The 22,280-nt window shown below is 47.5% G+C and overlaps 1 protein-coding gene across 1 annotated transcript; it reads left to right on the plus strand.

The window, feature by feature from the left end:
- Positions 1–69: 69 nt before the first annotated feature.
- On the plus strand, positions 70–21,421 carry VSIG10L (V-set and immunoglobulin domain containing 10 like). Its single transcript, XM_049901957.1, has 10 exons — positions 70–112; positions 195–1,019; positions 1,523–1,816; positions 1,916–2,200; positions 3,679–3,933; positions 15,038–15,316; positions 15,690–15,986; positions 18,586–18,699; positions 18,958–19,109; positions 19,734–21,421. Exons 1-10 carry the CDS (start codon positions 73–75, stop codon positions 19,803–19,805), a joined length of 2,613 nt encoding a protein of 870 aa, XP_049757914.1. The 5' UTR covers positions 70–72; the 3' UTR covers positions 19,806–21,421.
- The last annotated feature ends 859 nt before the right edge of the window (positions 21,422–22,280 follow it).

The following is a 22,280-nucleotide window of genomic DNA, read 5'->3' on the forward strand; positions in this document are numbered from 1 at the left end:
TAGTCCTGTCCGAAAGGGACTGGCGCAGGCCCCGGGACTCGTTCCAGTGTCCTGGCGGGTGCAGCCAGCACCATGGACATCTCTCAGGCTCTGCGGCTCTTCCTGCTCCTGGGTGAGTCCCCTGCCCAGCCCCTTCCCCAGCAGCCCCCTTTCCCACAGCCTCCCCCAACAACCTCCCTTCCTCTCCTCTGCAGCATCCAGAGAAGGGGTCCTCACCCTCAGAGCCTCTGCTGGAGCTCAGCAAACCAATTTCTCCTCTGCCTCAGAGAGCTCTTCCCAGGGCCTGGATTCCAAAGTTTCCTCCACCAAAGTCACCAGCTGGAAACTTCCAGATCCATCTCCAGGTTCAAAAACCGCTGCTGACACCCCTGATTCCAAATGGTTTACTGAGGCCTTGAGTTCAAAAGATATGTCTGGGTCCCTCTGGGCAAATGTTTCTGCTGAGGGCCCACGTTTGAAAGTCCCTGCCGAGACCCTGGATCCCACCTCACGTGAAATCCCTGGATCCAAAGTTGGGTCCGAAGTTTCTGCCAAAGACCCCAAGCCTTCCTTCCCTGTTAAGACCCCAGCTTCCAATATTTCTGCTCAAGGCCCAGATATGAAAGTCGGTTCAAAACTCTCCCCCGAGGATCTTGAATCCTCTGCCCAGAGCCGGGAATCTGGAGTTTCTGCAGAAGCCCACCCAGCCTCAAGCTTCCCCCAGCAGGTACGGGGACACCTAGCGGTGCTGGTGGGTGCTACCATCCAGCTTCCCCTGGCTCCAGCCCCTAACCCCAGGTCCCCTGCACCTCTGGTGGTCTGGCGCCGGGGCTCCACGGTGCTGGTAACCGGAGGCCTGGGGCCAGGAGCTCCGCTGATCAGCCTGGACCCTGCTCACCGACGCCGCCTGAGATTTGACCAGGCCACAGGGGGTCTGGAAGTCTCCTCTGCCCAGCTGGACGATGCCGGGGTCTACACAGCCGAGGTCATACGCGCCGGGGTCTCCCGGCAGATTCGGGAGTTCACAGTGGGCGTGTATGGTAAGTGGGCGCTGAGGTCTGCTCTGCTCTGGGAGACCTTTGGGCAATTCACTGTGCTGTTCTGAGGACGTTTGCATAAAGTCCAAACCGATTGCCTTCCAGTCGATTCCGACTCATAATGACCTGATAGGACAGAGCAGAACTGCCTCATAGGGTTTCCAAGGCTGTAATCTTTACGGGAGCAGACTGCCACATATTCTTCCCACGAAGCTGCTGGTGGGTTCAAACTGTCAACCTTTCAGTTAGCAGCCAAGTACTTTAACCACGGTGCCACCAGGGCTCCCTAAGGCCCCTGAGGAAGGGTGAAAAGGGGATGGTGGGCAAGACATGGGTGCTTGAGGGAAGTTGGGCTTGGGGTCAAGACTCCTGTTAGGGGAGAAGGGACCCGGAGGCCTCAGACTCATGACATCGGGTTTGGGGGCCTGGAGTCCTGGGTCTAAGGGACAATGGGGCTGGGGGCCGGACTCACGGGCCAGGTCCTGAGCTTGTTCCTCCTCTTCCAGAGCCCCTGCCCCAGCTGTCGGTGCAGCCCCAGGCCCCAGAGACAGAGGAGGGGGCGGCCGAGCTCCGGCTGCGCTGTGTGGGGTGGAGGCCGGGGCGCGGGGAGCTGAGCTGGAGCCGGAACGCAAGGGCCCTCGAGGCGGCGGACCGCGAGGGAGCAGAGCCGCCCCGGATCCGCGCGGAGGGCGACCAGCTGGTCATCGAGCGCCCAGTGCGCAGCGACCATGCCCGGTACACTTGCAGCGTCCGCAGCCCCTTCGGCCACACGGAGGCCGCAGCCAATGTCAGCGTCTTCTGTGAGTGGAGCACCACCTTCGGCTGGGGACAAGGGGGCTGAGGGCTCAGTCTCCGGGGGTCCTGGAGGAGTCCCGAGTGACCCTGCCTCCTCCACCCAGACGGTCCAGACCCGCCGGCCATCACTGTGTCCTCGGACCGCGACGCCTCCCCGGCCCTGTACGTCACCGCAGGCAGCAACGTGACCCTGAGATGCAGCGCCGCCTCGCGGCCGCCCGCCGACATCGCCTGGAGCCTGGCCGACCCGGCCGAGGCCGCTGTGCCAGCCGGCCCGCGCCTCCTGCTGCCCAAGGTCGGGCCGGGCCACGCCGGCGCCTACGCCTGCCTCGCTGCAAACCCGCGCACCGGCCAACGCCGCCGCTCTCTGCTCAACCTCACCGTGGCAGGTGAGCGCGGCCGGGGCGGGGCCAAGCCGGAAGGGCGGGCATCTGGGGAGGGGGCGGGGCCAGCAACGGGCCGGGCTACCTGGGGAGGGGGCAGCACAAAGCAGGAGGGAAGGGTGCCAGGGTGAGAGGGCGGGGCCAGCGGGAAAAAGCGGGGCTAACAAGGAGTGGAAACCTGAGGAGGAGCCACCTGAGAGGGAGCAGAGCCAGCAAGGGACGGGGCTTTCAGGGGAGCGGGATACCTGGGGAGGGGAGGGACGAGGCGGGAGGGGAGGGTACCAGGAGAAAGGGCGAGACCAATGAGGGATACCCGGAAAAGGCAAAAGCAAGAGAGAGTGGTGGTGGGTGCCCGGGAGAGAGGTCGGGGCCAATGGGGAATACCTGAAAGAGGGCGGGGTCAGCAAAGCGGGGGACCAGAAAGGGTGCAGGGGTACCCGGAGAGGGGTGGAACGAAGCCGGAGGGAAGGGCGACCGGGAGAGAGGGCGGGACCAACCAGAGGGAGGTGATGTCTCGGAGAGAGAGCCAATACAGCAGGGCGGGGCGGGGATGCCAGACGGAGGGGCGAGGTCATTGAGGACAGATGCAGATTCCCTGAAGGGGCGAGGATGCCCAGGAGAGCAACGGGACCTAGACGCACGATGGGGCAAGGGTGGCTAGGAGGGGGAGCGGGGTCAGCAAAGCGGGCAGAGAGACCCAGGCTCACAAGACCGGGCAAGACCAGCAAGGAGGGCGGGATACCTGGGGAGAGGGGAACAAAACAGGAGGGGAGGGCATACCCGGGGGAGGGGCGGGGGCAGCAAGGAGCAGGGGAGATTCTCTGAAGGGGGTGTATGCCCAGGGTAAGAGGCAGAGTCAACAGGGGTAGGGATACCCTGGAGAGGGGGCGGGTCTAGCACTGAATGGGAGGAGATTCCTGGGCAAGAAGCAATGTCACCAAGTAATCTGCAGAGTTGAATCACAAAGAATGGAAGTCAGAAAGGGAAGGAACTAAGTTGCCTAGGCCAGTAAGTGGAATCAGCAAAAGAAGTTACTGGGAAAGTGGGCAGAGACACAAGAAAAGGGGCGGGGTCATCCTAGAAAGAGGGCGAGACCCGCAGGGGCGGACATGTCTGGGAAAAGAGGAGACATCAGCAAAGAAAGGCTACCTGTGGCATAATCAAGGAGGGGGTGGAGTAACCTGGTAAAAGGGATGGAGCCAGAAAGGAAAGGGCTGGGCTGTATTTGGAAGGAAAAGAATCACGGTGCCAAGATGCAGTGCGTAGGTTTCTTTCCTAGAGGCAGTCAGGGTGGCTGCTGGACGCCCCCTTAGGGGTGGAGTTACTGGGCAAAGGAGGTGGGTTCAGCAAGAGAATGTAGCAGGGTCAACGCCTAGAGGGACGGGGCTAGATGAGAAGGGGTGGACTCAATGCACCAAGAGGCGGGGCTAGAAGAGAAAGAGGGGAGAGACTGTATCCTTTGTCCCTGTCTCTCCCTTCCTCAGATCTACCCCCTGGGTCACCACAGTGCTCAGTCGAAGGAGGACCCGGGGACCGCAGCCTCCGCTTCCGCTGCTCTTGGCCTGGCGGGGTCCCTGCCGCCTCTCTGCAGTTTCAGGGTCTCCCCGAAGGCGTCCGCGCCGGACCGGTGCCCTCTACACTCTTAGCATCAGTTCCTGCCCACCCACGGCTCAGCGGCGTCACTGTTACCTGCGTTGCTCGTCACCTGGTGGCCACACGTGCCTGCACCATCACCCCGGGTGAGAAGGGGAGGGGCTTTCTTCTGGTTCCCGAGGAGGGAAGGGATTTTTCCTTTAATCCTTTAAACCTTCATGAAGGGTTCAAAACAAAACAAAACAAAACACCAAACCCCTTGCCCTTCCAGTCGATTCCGACTCATAATAACCCTATAGGATGAGTAGAACTGCGCCATAGTGTTTCCAAGGCTGTAAATCTTTAAGGGAGCACACTGCCACATCTTCTTCGGTGGAGCAGCTGGTGGGTTCCAACCGCTGACCTTTCAGTTAGCAGCCAAGCGCTTAACTACTGCACCAAAAGGGCTCTCCAAAAAGATTACAGTCTTGAAAATCTTATGGGACAGTTCTACTCTGTCCAATAGGGCTGCAATGAGTCAGAATCAACTTAATGGCAACGGGCTTTGGTTAGTTAAAGGATTTCCTAGGCTGTAATCTTTTCGGCCCCCACGCGTCTGTCAGTTTGTCCTACTGTGGGGGCTTGCATGTTGCTGTGATGCTGGAAGCTATGCCACTGGTATTCAAATACCAGCTGGGTCACCCATGGAGGACAGGTTTCAGCTGAGCTTCCAGACTAAGACAGAGTAGGAAGAACCTGGCAGTCTACCTCTGAAAAGATTTAGCCAGTGAAAACCTTATGAATAACAGCAGAGCACTGCTTGATATACTGCCAGAAGATGAGCCTCTCAGGTTGGAAGGCATTCAAGAGGTGGCTGGGGAAGAACTGCCTTCTCTAAGTAGAGTCAACCTTAATGACGTGGATGGAGTCAAGCTTTTGGGACCTTTGTTTGCTGATATGGCACGACTCAAAATGAGAAGAAACAGCAGCAAACACCCATTAATAATTGGAACCTGGAATGTATGAAATATGAATCTAAGAAAATTGGAAGTCATCAAAAATGAAATGGAATGCATAAACATTGGTATCCTAGGCATTGGTGAGCTGAAATGGACTGGTATTGGCCATTTTGAATTGGACAATCATATGGTCTACTATGCCAGAAATGACAACTTGAAGAGGAATGGCATTGCATTCATCGTCAAAAAGAATGTTTCAAGATCTATCCTGAAGTACAACACTGTCAGTGATAATAGGCATAGGCCTACAAGGAAGACCAGTTAATGCAGCTATTATTCAAATTTATGCACCAACCACTAAGGCCGAAGATGAAGAAATGGAAGATTTTTACCAACTTCTGCAGTCTCAAATTGACTGAACATGCAATCAAGATGCATTGATAATTACTGGAGATTGGAATTGAAAAGTTGGAAACAAAGGAGAAGGATCAGTAGCTGGAAAATACGGCCTTGGTGATAGAAATGATGCCAGAGATCGCATAATATCAAATCAACTACACGTGTGGGAAGAGACGATGGAAAAGCTCAATATCATCAGTCAGAACAAGGCCAGGGGCCGACTACAGAACAGACGATCAATTGCTCATATGAAACTGAAGAAAATTAGAACAAGTCGACTAGAGCCAAAGTATACCCTTGAGTATATCCCACCTGAATTTAGAGACCATCTCAAAAATAGATTTGACACATTGAACGCTAATGACTGAAGACCAGACGAGTTGTGGAATGACATCAAGGACATCATACAGGAAGAAAGGAAGAGGTCACTAAAAAGACAGGAAAGAAAGAACAGACGAAAGTGAATATGAGAAGAAACTGTGAAACTTGCTCTTGAAGGTCGAGTAGCTAAAGCGAAAGGAAGAAATGAAGAAGTGAAAGAGTTGAACAGAAGATTTCAAAGGGTGGCTCGAGAAGACAAAGTAAAGAATTATAATGAAATGTGCAAAGACCTGGAGATGGAAAAACAAAAGGGAAGAACATGCTCTGTATTTCTCAAGCTGAAAAAATTGAAAAAATTCAACCTTCAAGTTGCAATGTTGAAGGATTCCATGGGGAAGATATTAAATGACTCAGGAAGCACCAAAAGAAGATGGAAAGAATACGCAGAGTCACTGTACCAAAAAGAACTGGTCCAAAAGAAGATAGTAGGAATACACAGAGTCACTATACCAAAAAGAATTGGCTGCCGTTCAACCATTTCAGGAGGTACCATATGAGCAGGAACCAATGGTACTGAAGGAAGAAGTCCAAGCTGCACTGAAGACATTAGCAGAAAACAAAGTTCCAGGAATTGATGGAATACCAATTGAAGTGTTTCAACAAACGGATGCAGTGCTGGAAGTACTCATCTATGCCAAATTTGGAAGACAGCTACCTGGCCAACCAACTGGAAGAGATCTATATTTATGTCTATTCCCAAGAAAGGTGATCCTACTGAATGAGAAAATTATCGAACAATATCATTAATATCACACGCAAGTAAAATTTCGCCAATGATCACTCAAAAGTAGCTGCAGCGGTATATCGACAGGGAACCGCCAGAAGTTCAAGCCGGATTCCGAAGAGGATGTGGAACCAGCAATATCATTGCTGATGTCACATGGATCCTGGCTGAAAGCAGAGAATACCAGAAAAATGTTTACCTTTGTTTTATTGACTATGCAAAGGCATTCGACTGTGTGGCTCATGACAAATTATGCATAACATTGCGAAGAATGGGAATTCCAGAACACTTGATTGTGTTCATGAGGGACCTGTACATAGATCAAGTGGCAGTTGTTCAGACAGAACAAGGGGATACTGAGTGGTTTAAAGTCAGGAAAGGTGTGTGTGAGGGTTGTATCCTTTCACCATACCTATTCAATCTGAATGCTGAGCAAATAATCAGAGAAGCTGGACTATATGAAGAAGAATGGGCCATCAGGATTGGAGGAAGACTTATTAACAACCTGCGTTATGCAGATGACACAACCTTGCTTGCTGAAAGTGAAGAGGACTTGAAGCACTTACTGATGAAGATCAAAGACCACACCCTTCAGTATGGATTACACCTCAACATAAAGAAAACAAAAATCCTCACTACTGGACCAATAAGCAGCATCATCATAAATGGAGAAAAGATTGACATTGACAAGGATTTAATTTTACTTGGATCCACAATCAATAGCCATGGAAGCAGCAGTCAAGAAATCAAAAGATGCATTGCATTGGGCAAATCGGCTGCAAAAGACCTCTTAAAAGTGTTGAAAAGCGGAGGCGGAGCCAAGATGGCGGACTAGGCAGACGCTACCTCGGATCCCTCTTACAACAAAGACACGGAAAAACAAGTGAATCGATCACATACATAACAATCTACGAACCCTGAACAACAAACACAGATTTAGAGACGGAGAACGAACTAATACGGGGAAGCAGCGATTGTTTCCAGAGCCTGGAGCCAGCATACCAGTCAGGTACGGCACAAGCACAGAGACCTGCTCCACCCCCCTGAACTAACCCCGGGAGGGGGACTAGCCGGTTCCACGGGCGGCGTGGGACGCAGCCGTTAGGAGAAGTCCCCGGGAGGCAGTGACTGATCTTGGAGCAGAAAGAGCAGCACCCGAGCCGGGGAACCGTCCCACAGGGATATGGACTGCACGCAGGTACGCCATAAACACGGAGAGTTGCTCCACCCCCTGAACTAACCCCGGGAAGGTGACCATCCGGGTCGCGTGGGCGGCGTGGGACGCAGCCGGTAGGAGAAGTCCCCGGGAGGCAGCGACTGGTATTGGAGCGGGGAGAACAGCGTTCCAGCCGGGACACTCGGTCGCGGCACAAGCACGGGGAGCTACTCCACCCATCTGAACTAACCCCGGGAGGGGGCCCACCTGGTTCACGGGGGCGGCACGGCCACGCGGCTGGAGGGACGAGAAGTCCCCAGGAGGCAGCGACTGATTTTGGAGTCGAGAGTGCACCGTCCCAGTAGGGGAGCCTTGACGCTGGGCGTGGGGCTGGAAGCGGAGGATCTGACCGTGACTCCAGCGGGCCAGACCCCCCGGGGGCAATCTCCACACAGACAGCACACATAGGCGACGCGCCCGCGGGAATCTCAGATATAATAGTCTTTCCAAGCAAGACAAGCAACTCTGGCTATATTCTGAGGTGCTACTCTCCTATCTCTCTGTTCCCTCCCCCACCCTCCCCAGGCGGCTTCATTAACATCTGAATAGCCTGAGCCAGAGGGAGAACTCTGATAGGGATCTGACTGCTGTTTTTTTTTAGCGGATTTTCTGGAAAAACTAGTTTCCCAGTGATGGCTCAGAGACAACAATCCATATCAAACCACTTAAAGAAGCAGACCGTGACAGCTTCTCCAACTCCCCAAACAAAAGAATCAAAATCTTTCCCAAATGAAGATACAATTTTGGAATTATCAGATACAGAATATAAAAAACTAATTTACAGAATGCTTAATGATATCACAAATGAAATTAGGATATCTGCAGAAAAAGCCAAGGAACACACTGATAAAACTGTTGAAGAACTCAAAAAGATTATTCAAGAACATACTGGAAAAATTAATAAGTTGCAAGAATCCATAGAGAGACAACATGTAGAAATCCAAAAGATTAACAATAAAATAACAGAATTAGACAACACACTAGGAAGTCAGAGGAGCAGACTCGAGCAATTAGAATGCAGACTGGGACATCTGGAGGACCAGGGAATCAACACCAACATAGCTGAAAAAAAATCAGATAAAAGAATTAAAAAAAATGAAGAAACCCTAAGAATTATGTGGGACTCTATCAAGAAGGATAACCTGCGGGTGATTGGAGTCCCAGAACAGGGAGGGGGGACAGAAAACACAGAGAAAATAGTTGAAGAACTTCTGACAGAAAACTTCCCTGACATCATGAAAGACGAAAGGATATCTATCCAAGATGCTCATCGAACCCCATTTAAGATTGATCCAAAAAGAAAAACACCAAGACATATTATCATCAAACTCACCAAAACCAAAGATAAAGAGAAAATTTTAAAAGCAGCCAGGGAGAAAAGAAAGGTTTCCTTCAAGGGAGAATCAATAAGAATATGTTCTGACTACTCAGCAGAAACCATGCAGGCAAGAAGGGAATGGGACGACATATACAGAACACTGAAGGAGAAGAACTGCCAACCAAGGATCATATATCCAGCAAAACTCTCTCTGAAATATGAAGGCGAAATTAAGATATTTACAGACAAACACAAGTTTAGAGAATTTGCAAAAACCAAACCAAAGCTACAAGAAATACTAAAGGATATTGTTTGGTCAGAGAACCAATAATATCAGATATCAGCACAACACAAGGTCACAAAACAGAACGTCCTGATATCAACTCAAATAGGGAAATCACAAAAACAAACAAATTAAGATTAATTAAAAAAAAAATACACATAACAGGGAATCATGGAAGTCAATAGGTAAAAGATCACAATAATCAAAAAGAGGGACTAAATACAGGAGGCATTGAACTGCCATATGGAGAGTGATACAAGGCGATATAGAACAATACAAGTTAGGTTTTTACTTCGAAAAATAGGGGTATATAATGAGGTAACCACAAAAAGGTATAACAACTCTATAACTCAAGACAAAAACCAAGAAAAACGTAACGACTCAACTAACATAAAGTCAAACACTATGAAAGTGAGGATCTCACAATTTACTAAGAAAAACGCCTCAGCACAAAAAAGTATGTGGAAAAATGAAATTGTCAACAACACACATAAAAAGGCATCAAAATGACAGCACTAAAAACTTATTTATCTATAATTACCCTGAATGTAAATGGACTAAATGCACCAATAAAGAGACAGAGAGTCACAGACTGGATAAAGAAACACGATCCATCTATATGCTGCCTACAAGAGACACACCTTAGACTTAGAGACACAAACAAACTAAAACTCAAAGGATGGAAAAAAGTATATCAAGCAAACAATAAGCAAAAAAGAAGAGGAGTAGCAATATTAATTTCTGACAAAATAGACTTTAGACTTAAATCCACCACAAAGGATAAAGAAGGACACTATATAATGATAAAAGGGACAATTGATCAGGAAGACATAACCATATTAAATATTTACGCACCCAATGACAGGGCTGCAAGATATATAAATCAAATTTTAACAGAACTGAAAAGCGAGATAGATACCTCCACAATTATAGTAGGAGACTTCAACACACCCCTTTCGGAGAAGGACAGGACATCCAGTAAGAAGCTCAACAGAGACACGGAAGATCTAATTACAACAATCAACCAACTTGACCTCATTGACTTATACAGAACTCTCCACCCAACTGCTGCAAAATATACTTTTTTTTCTAGCGCACATGGAACATTCTCTAGAATAGACCACATATTAGGTCATAAAACAAACCTTTGCAGAGTCCAAAACATCGAAATATTACAAAGCATCTTCTCAGACCACAAGGCAATAAAACTAGAGATCAATAACAGAAGAACGAGGGAAAAGAAATCAAATACTTGGAAAATGAACAATACCCTCCTGAAAAAAGACTGGGTTATAGAAGACATCAAGGAGGGAATAAGGAAATTCATAGACAGCAACGAGAATGAAAATACTTCCTATCAAAACCTCTGGGACACAGCAAAAGCAGTGCTCAGAGGTCAATTTATATCAATAAATGCACACATACAAAAAGAAGAAAGAGCCAAAATCAGAGAACTGTCCCTACAACTTGAACAAATAGAAAGTGAGCAACAAAAGAATCCATCAGGCACCAGAAGAAAACAAATAATAAAAATTAGAGCTGAACTAAATGAATTAGAGAACAGAAAAACAATTGAAAGAATTAACAAAGCCAAAAGCTGGTTCTTTGAAAAAATTAACAAAATTGATAAACCATTGGCTAGACTGACTAAAGAAATACAGGAAAGGAAACAAATAACCCGAATAAGAAATGAGAAGGACCACATCACAACAGAACCAAATGAAATTAAAAGAATCATTTCAGATTATTATGAAAAATTGTACTCTAACAAATTTGAAAACCTAGAAGAAATGGATGAATTCCTTGAAAAACACTACCTACCTAAACTAACACATTCAGAAGCAGAACAACTAAATAGACCCATAACAAAAAAAGAGATTGAAACGGTAATCAAAAAACTCCCAACAAAAAAAAGTCCTGGCCCGGACGGCTTCACTGCAGAGTTCTACCAAATTTTCAGAGAAGAGTTAACACCACTACTACTAAAGGTATTCCAAAGCATAGAAAATGACGGAATACTACCCAACTCATTCTATGAAGCCACCATCTCCCTGATACCAAAACCAGGTAAAGACATTACAAAAAAAGAAAATTATAGACCTATATCCCTCATGAACATTGATGCAAAAATCCTCAACAAAATTCTAGCCAATAGAATCCAACAACACATCAAAAAAATAATTCACCCTGATCAAGTGGGATTTATACCAGGTATGCAAGGCTGGTTTAATATCAGAAAAACCATTAATGTAATCCATCACATAAATAAAACAAAAGACAAAAACCACATGATCTTATCAATTGATGCAGAAAAGGCATTTGACAAAGTCCAACACCCATTTATGCTAAAAACTCTTACCAAAATAGGAATTGAAGGAAAATTCCTCAACATAATAAAGGGCATCTATGCAAAGCCAACAGCCAATATCACTCTAAATGGAGAGAACCTGAAAGCATTTCCCTTGAGAACGGGAACCAGACAAGGATGCCCTTTATCACCGCTCTTATTCAACATCGTGTTGGAAGTCTTAGCCAGGGCAATCAGGCTAGACAAAGAAATAAAAGGTATCCGGATTGGCAAGGAAGAAGTAAAGTTATCACTATTTGCAGATGACATGATTATATACACAGAAAACCCTAAGGAATCCTCCAGAAAACTACTGAAACTAATAGAAGAGTTTGGCAGAGTCTCAGGTTATAAAATAAACATACAAAAATCACTTGGATTCCTCTACATCAACAAAAAGAACACCGAAGAGGAAATAACCAAATCAATACCATTCACGGTAGCCCCCAAGAAGATAAGATACTTAGGAATAAATCTTACCAAGGATGTAAAAGACCTATACAAAGAAAACTACAAAGCTCTACTACAAGAAATTCAAAAGGACATACTTAAGTGGAAAAACATACCTTGCTCATGGATAGGAAGACTTAACATAGTAAAAATGTCTATTCTACCAAAAGCCATCTATACATTTAACGCACTTCCGATCCAAATTCCAATGTCATATTTTAAGGGGATAGAGAAACAAATCACCAATTTCATATGGAAGGGAAAAAAGCCCCGGATAAGCAAAGCACTACTGAAAAAGAAGAAGAAAGTGGGAGGCCTCACCTTACCTGACTTCAGAACCTATTATACAGCCACAGTAGTCAAAACAGCCTGGTATTGGTACAACAACAGACACATAGACCAATGGAACAGAATTGAGAACCCAGACATAGATCCATCCACGTATGAGCAGCTGATATTTGACAAAGGACCAGTGTCAATTAACTGGGGAAAAGACAGCCTTTTTAACAAATGGTGCTGGCATAACTGGATATCCATTTGCAAAAAAATGAAACAGGACCCATACCTCACACCATGCACAAAAACTAACTCCAAGTGGATCAAAGACCTAAACATAAAGACTAAAACGATAAAGATCATGGAAGAAAAAATTGGGACAACCCTAGGAGCCCTAATACAAGGTATAAACAGAATACAAAACATTACCAAAAATGATGAAGAGAAACCCGATAACTGGGAGCTCCTAAAAATCAAACACCTATGCTCATCTAAAGACTTCACCAAAAGAGTAAAAAGACCACTTACAGACTGGGAAAGAATTTTCAGCTATGACATCTCCGACCAGCGCCTGATCTCTAAAATCTACATGATTCTGTCAAAACTCAACCACAAAAAGACAAACAACCCAATCAAGAAGTGGGCAAAGGATATGAACACACATTTCTCTAAAGAAGATATTCAGGCAGCCAACAGATACATGAGAAAATGCTCTCGATCATTAGCCATTAGAGAAATGCAAATTAAAACTACGATGAGATTCCATCTCACACCAGCAAGGCTGGCATTAATCCAAAAAACACAAAATAATAAATGTTGGAGAGGCTGCGGAGAGATTGGAACTCTCATACACTGCTGGTGGGAATGTAAAATGGTACAACCACTTTGGAAATCTATCTGGCGTTATCTTAAACAGTTAGAAATAGAACTACCATACAACCCAGAAATCCCACTCCTTGGAATATACCCTAGAGATACAAGAGCCTTCATACAAACAGATATATGCACACCCATGTTTATTGCAGCTCTGTTTACAATAGCAAAAAGTTGGAAGCAACCAAGGTGTCCATCAACGGATGAATGGGTAAATAAATTGTGGTATATTCACACAATGGAATACTACGCATCGATAAAGAACAGTGACGAATCTCTGAAACATTTCATAACATGGAGGAACCTGGAAGGCATTATGCTGAGCGAAATGAGTCAGAGGCAAAAGGACAAATACTGTATAAGACCACTATTATAAGATCTTGAGAAATAGTAAACCTGAGAAGAACACATACTTTTGTGGTTACGAGGGGGGGAGGGAGGGAGGGTGGGAGAGGGTTTTTTTATTGATTAATCAGTAGATAAGAACTGCTTTAGGTGAAGGGAAAGACAACACTCAATACATGGAAGGTCAGCTCAATTGGACTGGACCAAAAGCAAAGAAGTTTCCGGGATAAAATGAATGCTTCAAAGCTCAGCGGAGCAAGCGCGGGGGTCTGGGGAACATGGTTTGCGCGGACTTCTAAGTCAATTGGCAAAATAATTCTATTATGAAATCATTCTGCATCCCACTTTGAAATGTGGCGTCTGGGGTCTTAAATGCTAACAAGCAGCCATCTAAGATGCAGCAATTGGTCTCAACCCACCTGGAGCAAAGGAAAATGAAGAACACCAAGCCCACATGACAACTAAGAGCCCAAGAGACAGAAAGGGCCACATGAACCAGAGACCTACATCATCCTGAGACCAGAAGAACTAGTTGGTGCCCGGCCACAATCGATGACTGCCCTGACAGGGAGCTCAGCAGAGGACCCCTGAGGGAGCAGGAGAGCAGTGGGATGCAGACCCCAAATTCTCATAAGAAGACCAAACTTAATGGTCTGACTGAGACTGGAGGAATCCCAGCGGTCATGCTCTCCAGACCTTCTGTTGACACAGGACAGGAACCATCCCTGAAGACAACTCATCAGACATGAAAGGGACTGGTCAGCGGGTGGGAGAGAGACGCTGATGAAGAGTGAGCTAATTATATCAGGTGTACACTTGAGATTGTGTTGGCAACTCTTGTCTGGAGGGGGGATGGGAGGATAGAGAGAGAGGGAAGCCGGCAAAATTGTCAAGAAAGGAGAGACTGAAAGGGCTGACTCAAGACGGGGAGAGTAAGTGGGAGTAGGGAGTGAGATGTATGTAAACTTATATGTGACAGACTGATTGGATTTGTAAACGTTCACTTGAAGCTTAATAAAAGTTATTATAAAAAAAAAAAAAAAAAAAGTGTTGAAAAGCAAAAATGTCACCTTGAAGACTAAGGTGTCCCTGACCCAAGCCATGGTGTTTTCAATCACCTCCTATGCATGGGAAAGCTGAATGATGAATAAGGACGACTGAAGAATTGATACCTTTGAATTGCGATGTTGGTGAAGAATATTAAATATACCATGAATTGCCAGAAGAATGAACAAATCTGTCTTGGAAGAAGTACAACCAGAATGTTCCTTAGAAGCAAGGATGCTGAGACTGTCTCATATACTTTGTATGTGTTGTCAGGAGGGACCAGTTGCTGGAGAAAGACATCATGCAGGGTAAAATGGAGGGTTAGTGAAAAAGAGGAAGATCCTCAATAAGACGAATTGACACAGTGGCTGCAACAATGGGCTTAAACATAACTACTGTGAGGATGGTGCTGGACAGGGCAGTGTTTCTGTTGTACACAGGGTCATTATGAGTCGGAACCGACTCGATGGAACCTAACAACAACAACAACAATCTTTACGGAGGCAGATTGCCAGGTCTTTCTCCCCCGGAGCTGCTGGGTGGGTTTGAACTGCCAGTGTTAGCAGCCAAGTGTTTAACTATCTGCATCACTGGGGCTCCTTTAAATCCAGGGTAAGGGCTTGACTTGCTTACTGATATTTTCCCACCTTCAGAGGCCCCCCGAGAGGTGCTGCTGCATCCGAAGGTGGAAGAGACACGGTCAGGGGAGGCAGAGGTGGTGCTGGAGGCCTCTGGCTGTCACCCACCTTCGCGAGCATCCTGGGCCCGGGAAGGGCGGCCCCTGGCTCTCGGTGGCGGAGGTCGCCTGCGGCTAAGCCAAGATGGACGAAGGCTCCTCATTGGCAACTTCAGCCTGGATTGGGACCTAGGAAATTACTCTGTGTTGTGCAGTGGGGCACTGGGTGCTGGTGGTGACCAGATCACCCTCATTGGTGAGCCCCATTCTTTCCCAGACCCAGGAGTCCAGGCTCCAGCCCTTCTTCCCTCAAACCCCCCACCCTGAGTTCAGGCCACCAGTCCCCTCATCCTGCAGATCCAGGAGTCCAGGGCCACAACCCCTCCTCCCTCAGACCCAGGAGTTGGGGGCTGCAGCCCCTTCTCCCTCAGACCCAGGAGGTCAGGTGTCCAGTCCTTTCCTCTCTCAGACCCAGGAGTTCAGGCCCCAGCCTCCTCCTCCCTCTACACCCAGTAGTCCAGGCCCCCAGCCCCTTCTTTCCTCAGACTCGGGAGTTTAAGCCTCCAGTCCCTTTCCCCCTGCCGCTCAAGGACACAGGAGTCCAGCCCCCAGCCCTTTTCTTCTTCTAGGGCCTTCCATCTCCTCATGGAGGCTGCAGAAAGCCCAAGATGGGGCTGTGCTGACCTGGGACGTGGAGCGCGGGGCACTGATCAGTGGCTTTGAGGTCCAGGCTCGGCCACAGGGGTCTGACCTGGGAAGAGCCACCACCTACAAGGACTGGGTGTCCCTGCTCATCCTGGGACCTCAGGAGCGGTCCGCTGTGATGCCCCTCCCCCCTCGGAGCCCTGGGACCTGGGCCTTGCGCATCCTGCCCACCCTGGGGGGCCGGCCGGGGACCCCTTCACAAAGTCGGGTCTACAAGACTGGTGAGTTGGCGCTGTGGGTGATTCTCCTTGGCTTCCTCTTGGCTCTCCAGCAAGTGTTTCTTGGTCTGTTTCGTTGGTTCCTCTTCTCCACAACCTCTAAACACTGGAATGTCTCAGGGCTTGGTCCTCAGACCTCTTCTTTTTTTTTTTTTTTTATTGTACTTTAGATGAAGGTTTACAGAGCAAACTAGCTTCTCATTAAACAATTAATACACATATTGTTTTATGACATTGGTTGCCAACCCCACGACATGTTAACACTCTTCCTTCTTGACCTTAGGTTCCCCATTACCAGCTTTCCTGTCCGCTCTTGCCTTCTAGTCCTTGCCCCTGGCTGGCGTGCCCCTTTAGTCTCGTTTTGTTTTATGTGCCTGTTTAATCTTTGGCTGAAGAGTGAGCCTCAGGAGTGACTTCATTACAGAGCTAAAAGGTTACCCGAGGGCTGTACTCTCAGGGTTTCTTCAGTCTCTGTCAGACCAGGAAGTGTGGTCTTTTTCTTTTCAACTAGAATTTTGTTCTACGTTTTTTTCCAGCTCTGTCTGGGACCCTCTATTGTGATCCCTGTCTGCACAGTTGGTAGCCAGGCACCATCCAGTTGTGCTGGACTCAGTCTGGTGGAGGCTGTGGTAGTTGTGGTCTGTTAGTTCTTTGAACTCTTTCCCTTGTGTCTTTGGTTTTCTTTATTCTCCCTTGCTACCAATGGGGCGAGACCACTGAAGTATCTTAGATGGCTGCTCACAAGCTTTTAAGACCCCAGACTCTACTCACCAAAGTAGAATGTAGAATATTTTCTTTATAAACTGTTGTCATTGTTGTTAGGTGCCGTCGAGTCGGTTCCTACTCATAGCGACCCTATGCACAACAGTATGAAACGCTGCCTGGTTCTGCACCATCCTCACAATTGTTGCTATGCTTGAACCCATTATTGCAGCCACTGTGTTAATCCATCTTGTTGAGGGTCTTTCTCTTTTCCTCTAACCATCTAGTTTACCAAGCATGATGTCCTTTTCCAGGGACTGATCCCTCCTGATAACATGTCCAAAGTATATGAGACGTAGTCTCACCATTCTTGATTCTAAGGAGCATTCTGGTTGTAATTCTCCCAAGACAGATTTGTTCATTCTTTTGGCAGTTCATAGTATATTCAATATTCTTCTCCAACACCATAATTCCAAGGAGTCAATCCTTCTTCAGTCCTCCTTATTCATCGTGCAGCTTTCCCATGCATAAGAGGCGATTGAAAACACCATGGCTTGGGTCAGGCGCACCTTAGTCTTCAAGGTGACATCTTTGCTCTTCAACACTTTAAGAAGTCCTTTGCAGCAGATTTGCCCAACGCAATGTGTCTTTTGATTCCTTGACTGCTGCTTCCATGGCTGTTGATTGTGGATCCAAGTGAAATGAAATCTTTGACAACTTCAACCTTTCCTCCGTTTATGATGATGTTGCTCATTGGTCCAGTTGTGAGGATTTTTGTTTTCTTTATGTTGAGGTGCAGTCCAACTTTATGTCAGTTGAGCTAACTGGTCCCCAACACCATGTCAGACCGCTTTTCTGTCTGTATTTCTCTTCAGTGTGATCTTGTCAGCTCTCGCGGCTTTGTTGTTGTTAGTTGCTGTCGAGTCGGCTCTGACTGATGGCAACCCCACGTGTACAGAATAGAACTGCTCCATAGTTTTCAAGGCTGTGACCTTTCGGAAGCACATCGCCAGGCCTGTCTTCCAAGGTGCCACTGGGTGGGTTCGAACCACCAACCTTTCAGCTAGTAGTTGAGAGCTTAACTGTTTGCGCCACGCAGGGACTCTGTCATGGCTTTAAACATCATTATTATGCAAATAACTCCTGTCTTAGTTATCTAGTGCTGCTATAACAGAAAGACCACAAGTGGGTGACTTTAAAAAATAGAAATTTATTTTCTTACAGTTCAGGAGACTACAAGATGAAATTCAGGGCACTGGCTCTAGGGGAAGGCTCTTTTTCTGTCTGGGAAAAGATCTGTTCTCTTTCAGCTTCTGTTTCTTCCCTGATGACCGACTCGTGACATCTGTCTTCCCTCATTTGTGCTCGCTTCTGTAGCTAATCTGCTCTTTTTATATCTCAAAAGTGATTAGGTTTAAGACACCTCTACACTGATGCGGTCTCATCAACATAACAGAGAAAACCCTATTCCCAAATGGGATTACATCCATAGGTATAGGGGTTAGGATTTATAACATGTATTTTGGGGGGACACAATTTAAGCCACAACACTCAGGGACTTTTCCTCACCATCCTTTCCGTATGTTACCTCCCCTCACATATCAAAGCACATTTTTTCCTTCTTACTGCAATCTGTAATTATGTAATTTATTTGTTCATTTACTTGACTTCCCTCCAAGAATTGATCTCCAGAGGGTAGATACCTTGCCTGTTTTGTCCACCATTGGATCCCCAGCACCTAGCAGAGTGCCAGGCACCTGGGGTCCCAGATTCCAGGGTCTGAAGCAAAGAGGGGCAGGAGGTCTGGACCCCTGGGTCCCTGAGGGGCGCGGGAATTACGGGCTTAGAAAACTTGGGTGCAGCCATGGCTCCTTTTCTCTCTTTTCTTTGTCTCTTCTAGGTTCCACCCTGAGCCCTGGGGCCATCGCTGGCATTGTCCTGGGCTCCCTACTGGGCCTGGGGCTCCTGGCAGCGCTTCTTGTCCTGTGCATCTGCTGTCTGTGCCGCTTTCGGGGTGAGTGAGGGACCTGCTGAAGAGGCAGCCTCTACCAGACCACCTGGGAGGGTCACTGAGAAGAGGCCCATCAGAGACCTGGCTGAACCAATCAGTGCAGGCATAGGTCATCTGTCCCACCAACTTCATCTCCATATCAGCCAATCGGAGTCAGGCTCCGTCTCTCAGTCCAGCTTTCCTTGCCATTGGCTGGGGCCCATGGGGGCGTGTTTGAGCATCCAATCATGGATTCCCATTTCTCTTCCTTGTCTTTCTCAGGAAAGACTCCTAAGAAGAAGAAGCTCCCTACCTTGACCCCTGTGGTCATTCTACCAGAGAAGACGATGCAGAATGTGACCCCAGTGCAGACTCCACAGCCTGTGGCCCTCAAAGTTCCCCTGGAGGATCCTAGTCCAGCCAGGACCCACCAAGTGAGTGTGGGTGCCCCAATTTCTTCCCTGAACAGGGATTTTTTTTTTTTTAAGTCAGGGAAATGAAATGCTCTGAATTCATTCTCCAGTTTTACTTTATGGTTTACGAAGTTGGTGAAACTTTACCCTTTCTACCTACCTACCTACTTTTCTCATTTCCTTCCTTCCTTCCTCCTTTCTTTCCTCTCTCCCCTTTTCCTTCCTTCCTTCCTCTTTCCTTCCCTTCCTCCCTCCCTCACTCCCTCCTTCCCTTTCATTCTCCGTCCTCCCCTCATTCTTCTTCCCTCCCTTCATTTTTGTTTCTAATATAAAAGTTGGACAGGGCTTCCCATCCAACTTTTATATATTAAAAAAAAAGAGTGAATTACAGTTTTCCCCCAAAGAAGGATGGAATTGAACCCTCCCCCCATAAAAATTGGACAAGACTTTCATTCCACTTTCCCCGTAAAAGTTGGGTTGTTGAATGTCTTATCTCCCCCATGAGTGACCAGCCATTTATTTTCACCTTCCAAATGGAGAGAGCCCAGCTAATTTCTGAATGGTGAGCACTGGAGCAAGAAAAGGTTAGGGGAGCCGTGTCACATCCAGGGTGACTCCTGAGTTCCTCCCTTCTCTCTCTTCCAGGCCTCAGGCCCCAGTACAGTCATCTCTCCTCGTGGTTACCCCAGGACTGTGCGGGCAGCCACACAGGTGTGAGCAGGGACAGTGACCTGCACAGCACAGAACATTTTGGGGCAGGACTTCCTGTTTCACTCCCAGCAGTAGGCAGGGCCTTCCTGGCCTGCCATAATGGAAGGTTGTACCCCCCAAATGGGACCTCCTGTCTCCTTGTCTCACCACAGAAGAAGACTCCATTTGTATTTGTGCAACCAAGGGGATGTGACTGCTGGGCTGGGAGAGACTCCTGCTAACAGGGTGGTTTGCACAGCCTCAAAGCAGGCAGGTAGCTCTGGCGCTACAGAAGAAAGACAAGACTTGCTGCATTTCTTAGCGTTGGTGATGAAGCCCAGCCATGTTCTCTGAAAAGTTCTCCCTACACTCACTTTTCCCTCCTTTAGGCCATGCTTCATCCAGCTCCCAGAGCCTTCATCTTAAAACAGATCAAATTCTGTCCCTCCTCTCTTAAAACCCTTCCGTGGTTGCCCATTGTCCATCAGATATTATCCAAACTCCTCACCACGACCTTTCTCTGCCATGGGGCTTGGCCTCTATCAGCCTCTCTGATCCTCCTCTCAGTACTTCCGCCCCTGCTACTCTAGTGTGCGTATGTGTTGGTTGCCATCGAGTCGACTCCAACTCATGGCCACCCCATGTATTACCCAGTAGAACTGCTCCATAGTGTTTTCTTGTCTATAATCTTAACAAAAGCAGATCGCCAGGGCTTTTCTTCCATGGTACTGCTGGATGGGCTCAAACTGCCAACCTTTAGCTTAGTAGTTGAGTGAAAACCATTTGCACCACACAGAAGTTCTCTCCCCAGCCTCTAAATATTGGTCCCAGGGAGTGTCCTCAGACTGTTTACCTACCTGCATTTTTCTTCAATGTGATCTTGTCCACTCTCATGGCTTTAAATACTAACATACACATAACACCCAAATGTCTTATCCCCACCTGACCTTTCCCCAGAACTCCAGACTTGAAAAGCCAACTCCCTACTTGACACCTTCACTTAGATGTCCAGATGGCATCTCAGACTTAATGTGTTCAAAATGGACCCTTTGATGTTTTTGTTCTGTGAATGTGTGACATTTTATCTTGCCTCGTTGCCAAGTTTTCTAGGGATCCTGGGCCTGGGAGAAGAGAAAGGGTCTTGGAAGGCAGCTTGAGAGGATGAGACCCCATGTGCGGCTCTTCTGGGCCACCTGTCTCTACGTTAGTCTCAGAGAGTCTCTTTTGCACCTGCTACTCTAGAGGACAGAGTCCTTGAGCGGTGCAAATGGTTAACATACTTGGCTGCTAACCAAAAGGTTGGCAGTTCATGTCCACCCAGACACTTGGAAGAAAGGCCTGGCGATCTACTTCTGAAAAATCAGTTATTGAAAACCCTATGGGGCACTTTTGTCCCTGAAATTCACTCCACCTGGAACACTTCTCTTTGCCTTGTGTCATTCACTTCTCAAGTCTAAAGGTAACCATTGCCATCTCAGAAGACCCTTCCCTAACTCCCCCCTTGGTCATGTGTTGGGTCGCTGAATCCCTAAGCCCCCCACTCCTCATGCGTTCCTCTGACTCCGTCTCTAAACTGAGAGTTACTTGAAGGCAAGGCCCGTGTTATTACCCTCAACACTTTACACAGAGCATGACGTGTAGCAGGCGATTGATAAATATTTGTTGATTGACCAAATGATGTGGTGCCAGTGAATGATTGCACTAGCGTGATGTCTTTTTTTTTTTTTTCCTCAGCTGGGTTTCTCATTGTGAATTTAGAGAGTGTGTCAATGAGGATGCTTTTAGCTGCAAGTAACAAAATACATGGTAGCAAGAAGGATGGAGGTGAGTGGTTTCAGGAAGGTTCTGCAACTCAGTGACCCCATCAAGGACCTGGGCCCTTTGCATCCTTCTGCTCTGTCACCCTCAGTGGGTTGGCATGTTGTCTTTAGACTTGTTGCATCATGGCAGTGGCAAGATGGCTGCTGTAGCATCAGACATCACATCATCCTTCCACTGTATCATAAGATAAAAGGAAGGGAGCAGGGCTGCCTTCCCACCTCTCTATCTCTCCTCATCTGTTTTTGTCTTTCTCCCTGTGTGTTTTTGTCTCTGTCTGTCTTCCATATTTCTGCCCATCCCTGGCTTTCTCTTTCTATGTCTCTCTTTGTCGTCATCTCTCTCTCCAACTCTATCTTCCTCTTTCTCCTTTCTCTCTCTCATCTGTCTTTGTCTCTTTCTGTGTGTCTCTGTACCTCTCTCTCCCTGTCTGTCTCATCCTGATTTTCTGTGTCTCTCCTCATCTCTCTCCCTGTCCCCCTCCCTCAGGAGAAAAACTTTCCTGGGAGCCTAGTAGCAAACTCCCCTTTATGTTTCATTGGCTGAAACTGGACACATAGCTGCAAGGCAGGCTGAAAAACCAAGTATCTCAGTTTGTATCATGGGAGGTGAGTTGACCAGCTAAGAAGAAAGAGGAAGCAAATCACTAAAGTGTAGGCAAGCAGTGTCTGCCTCCAGGAAGGA

Source organism: Elephas maximus, chromosome 11, assembly GCF_024166365.1.
Source record: "Elephas maximus indicus isolate mEleMax1 chromosome 11, mEleMax1 primary haplotype, whole genome shotgun sequence".
NCBI classification, from domain to species: domain Eukaryota; kingdom Metazoa; phylum Chordata; class Mammalia; order Proboscidea; family Elephantidae; genus Elephas; species Elephas maximus.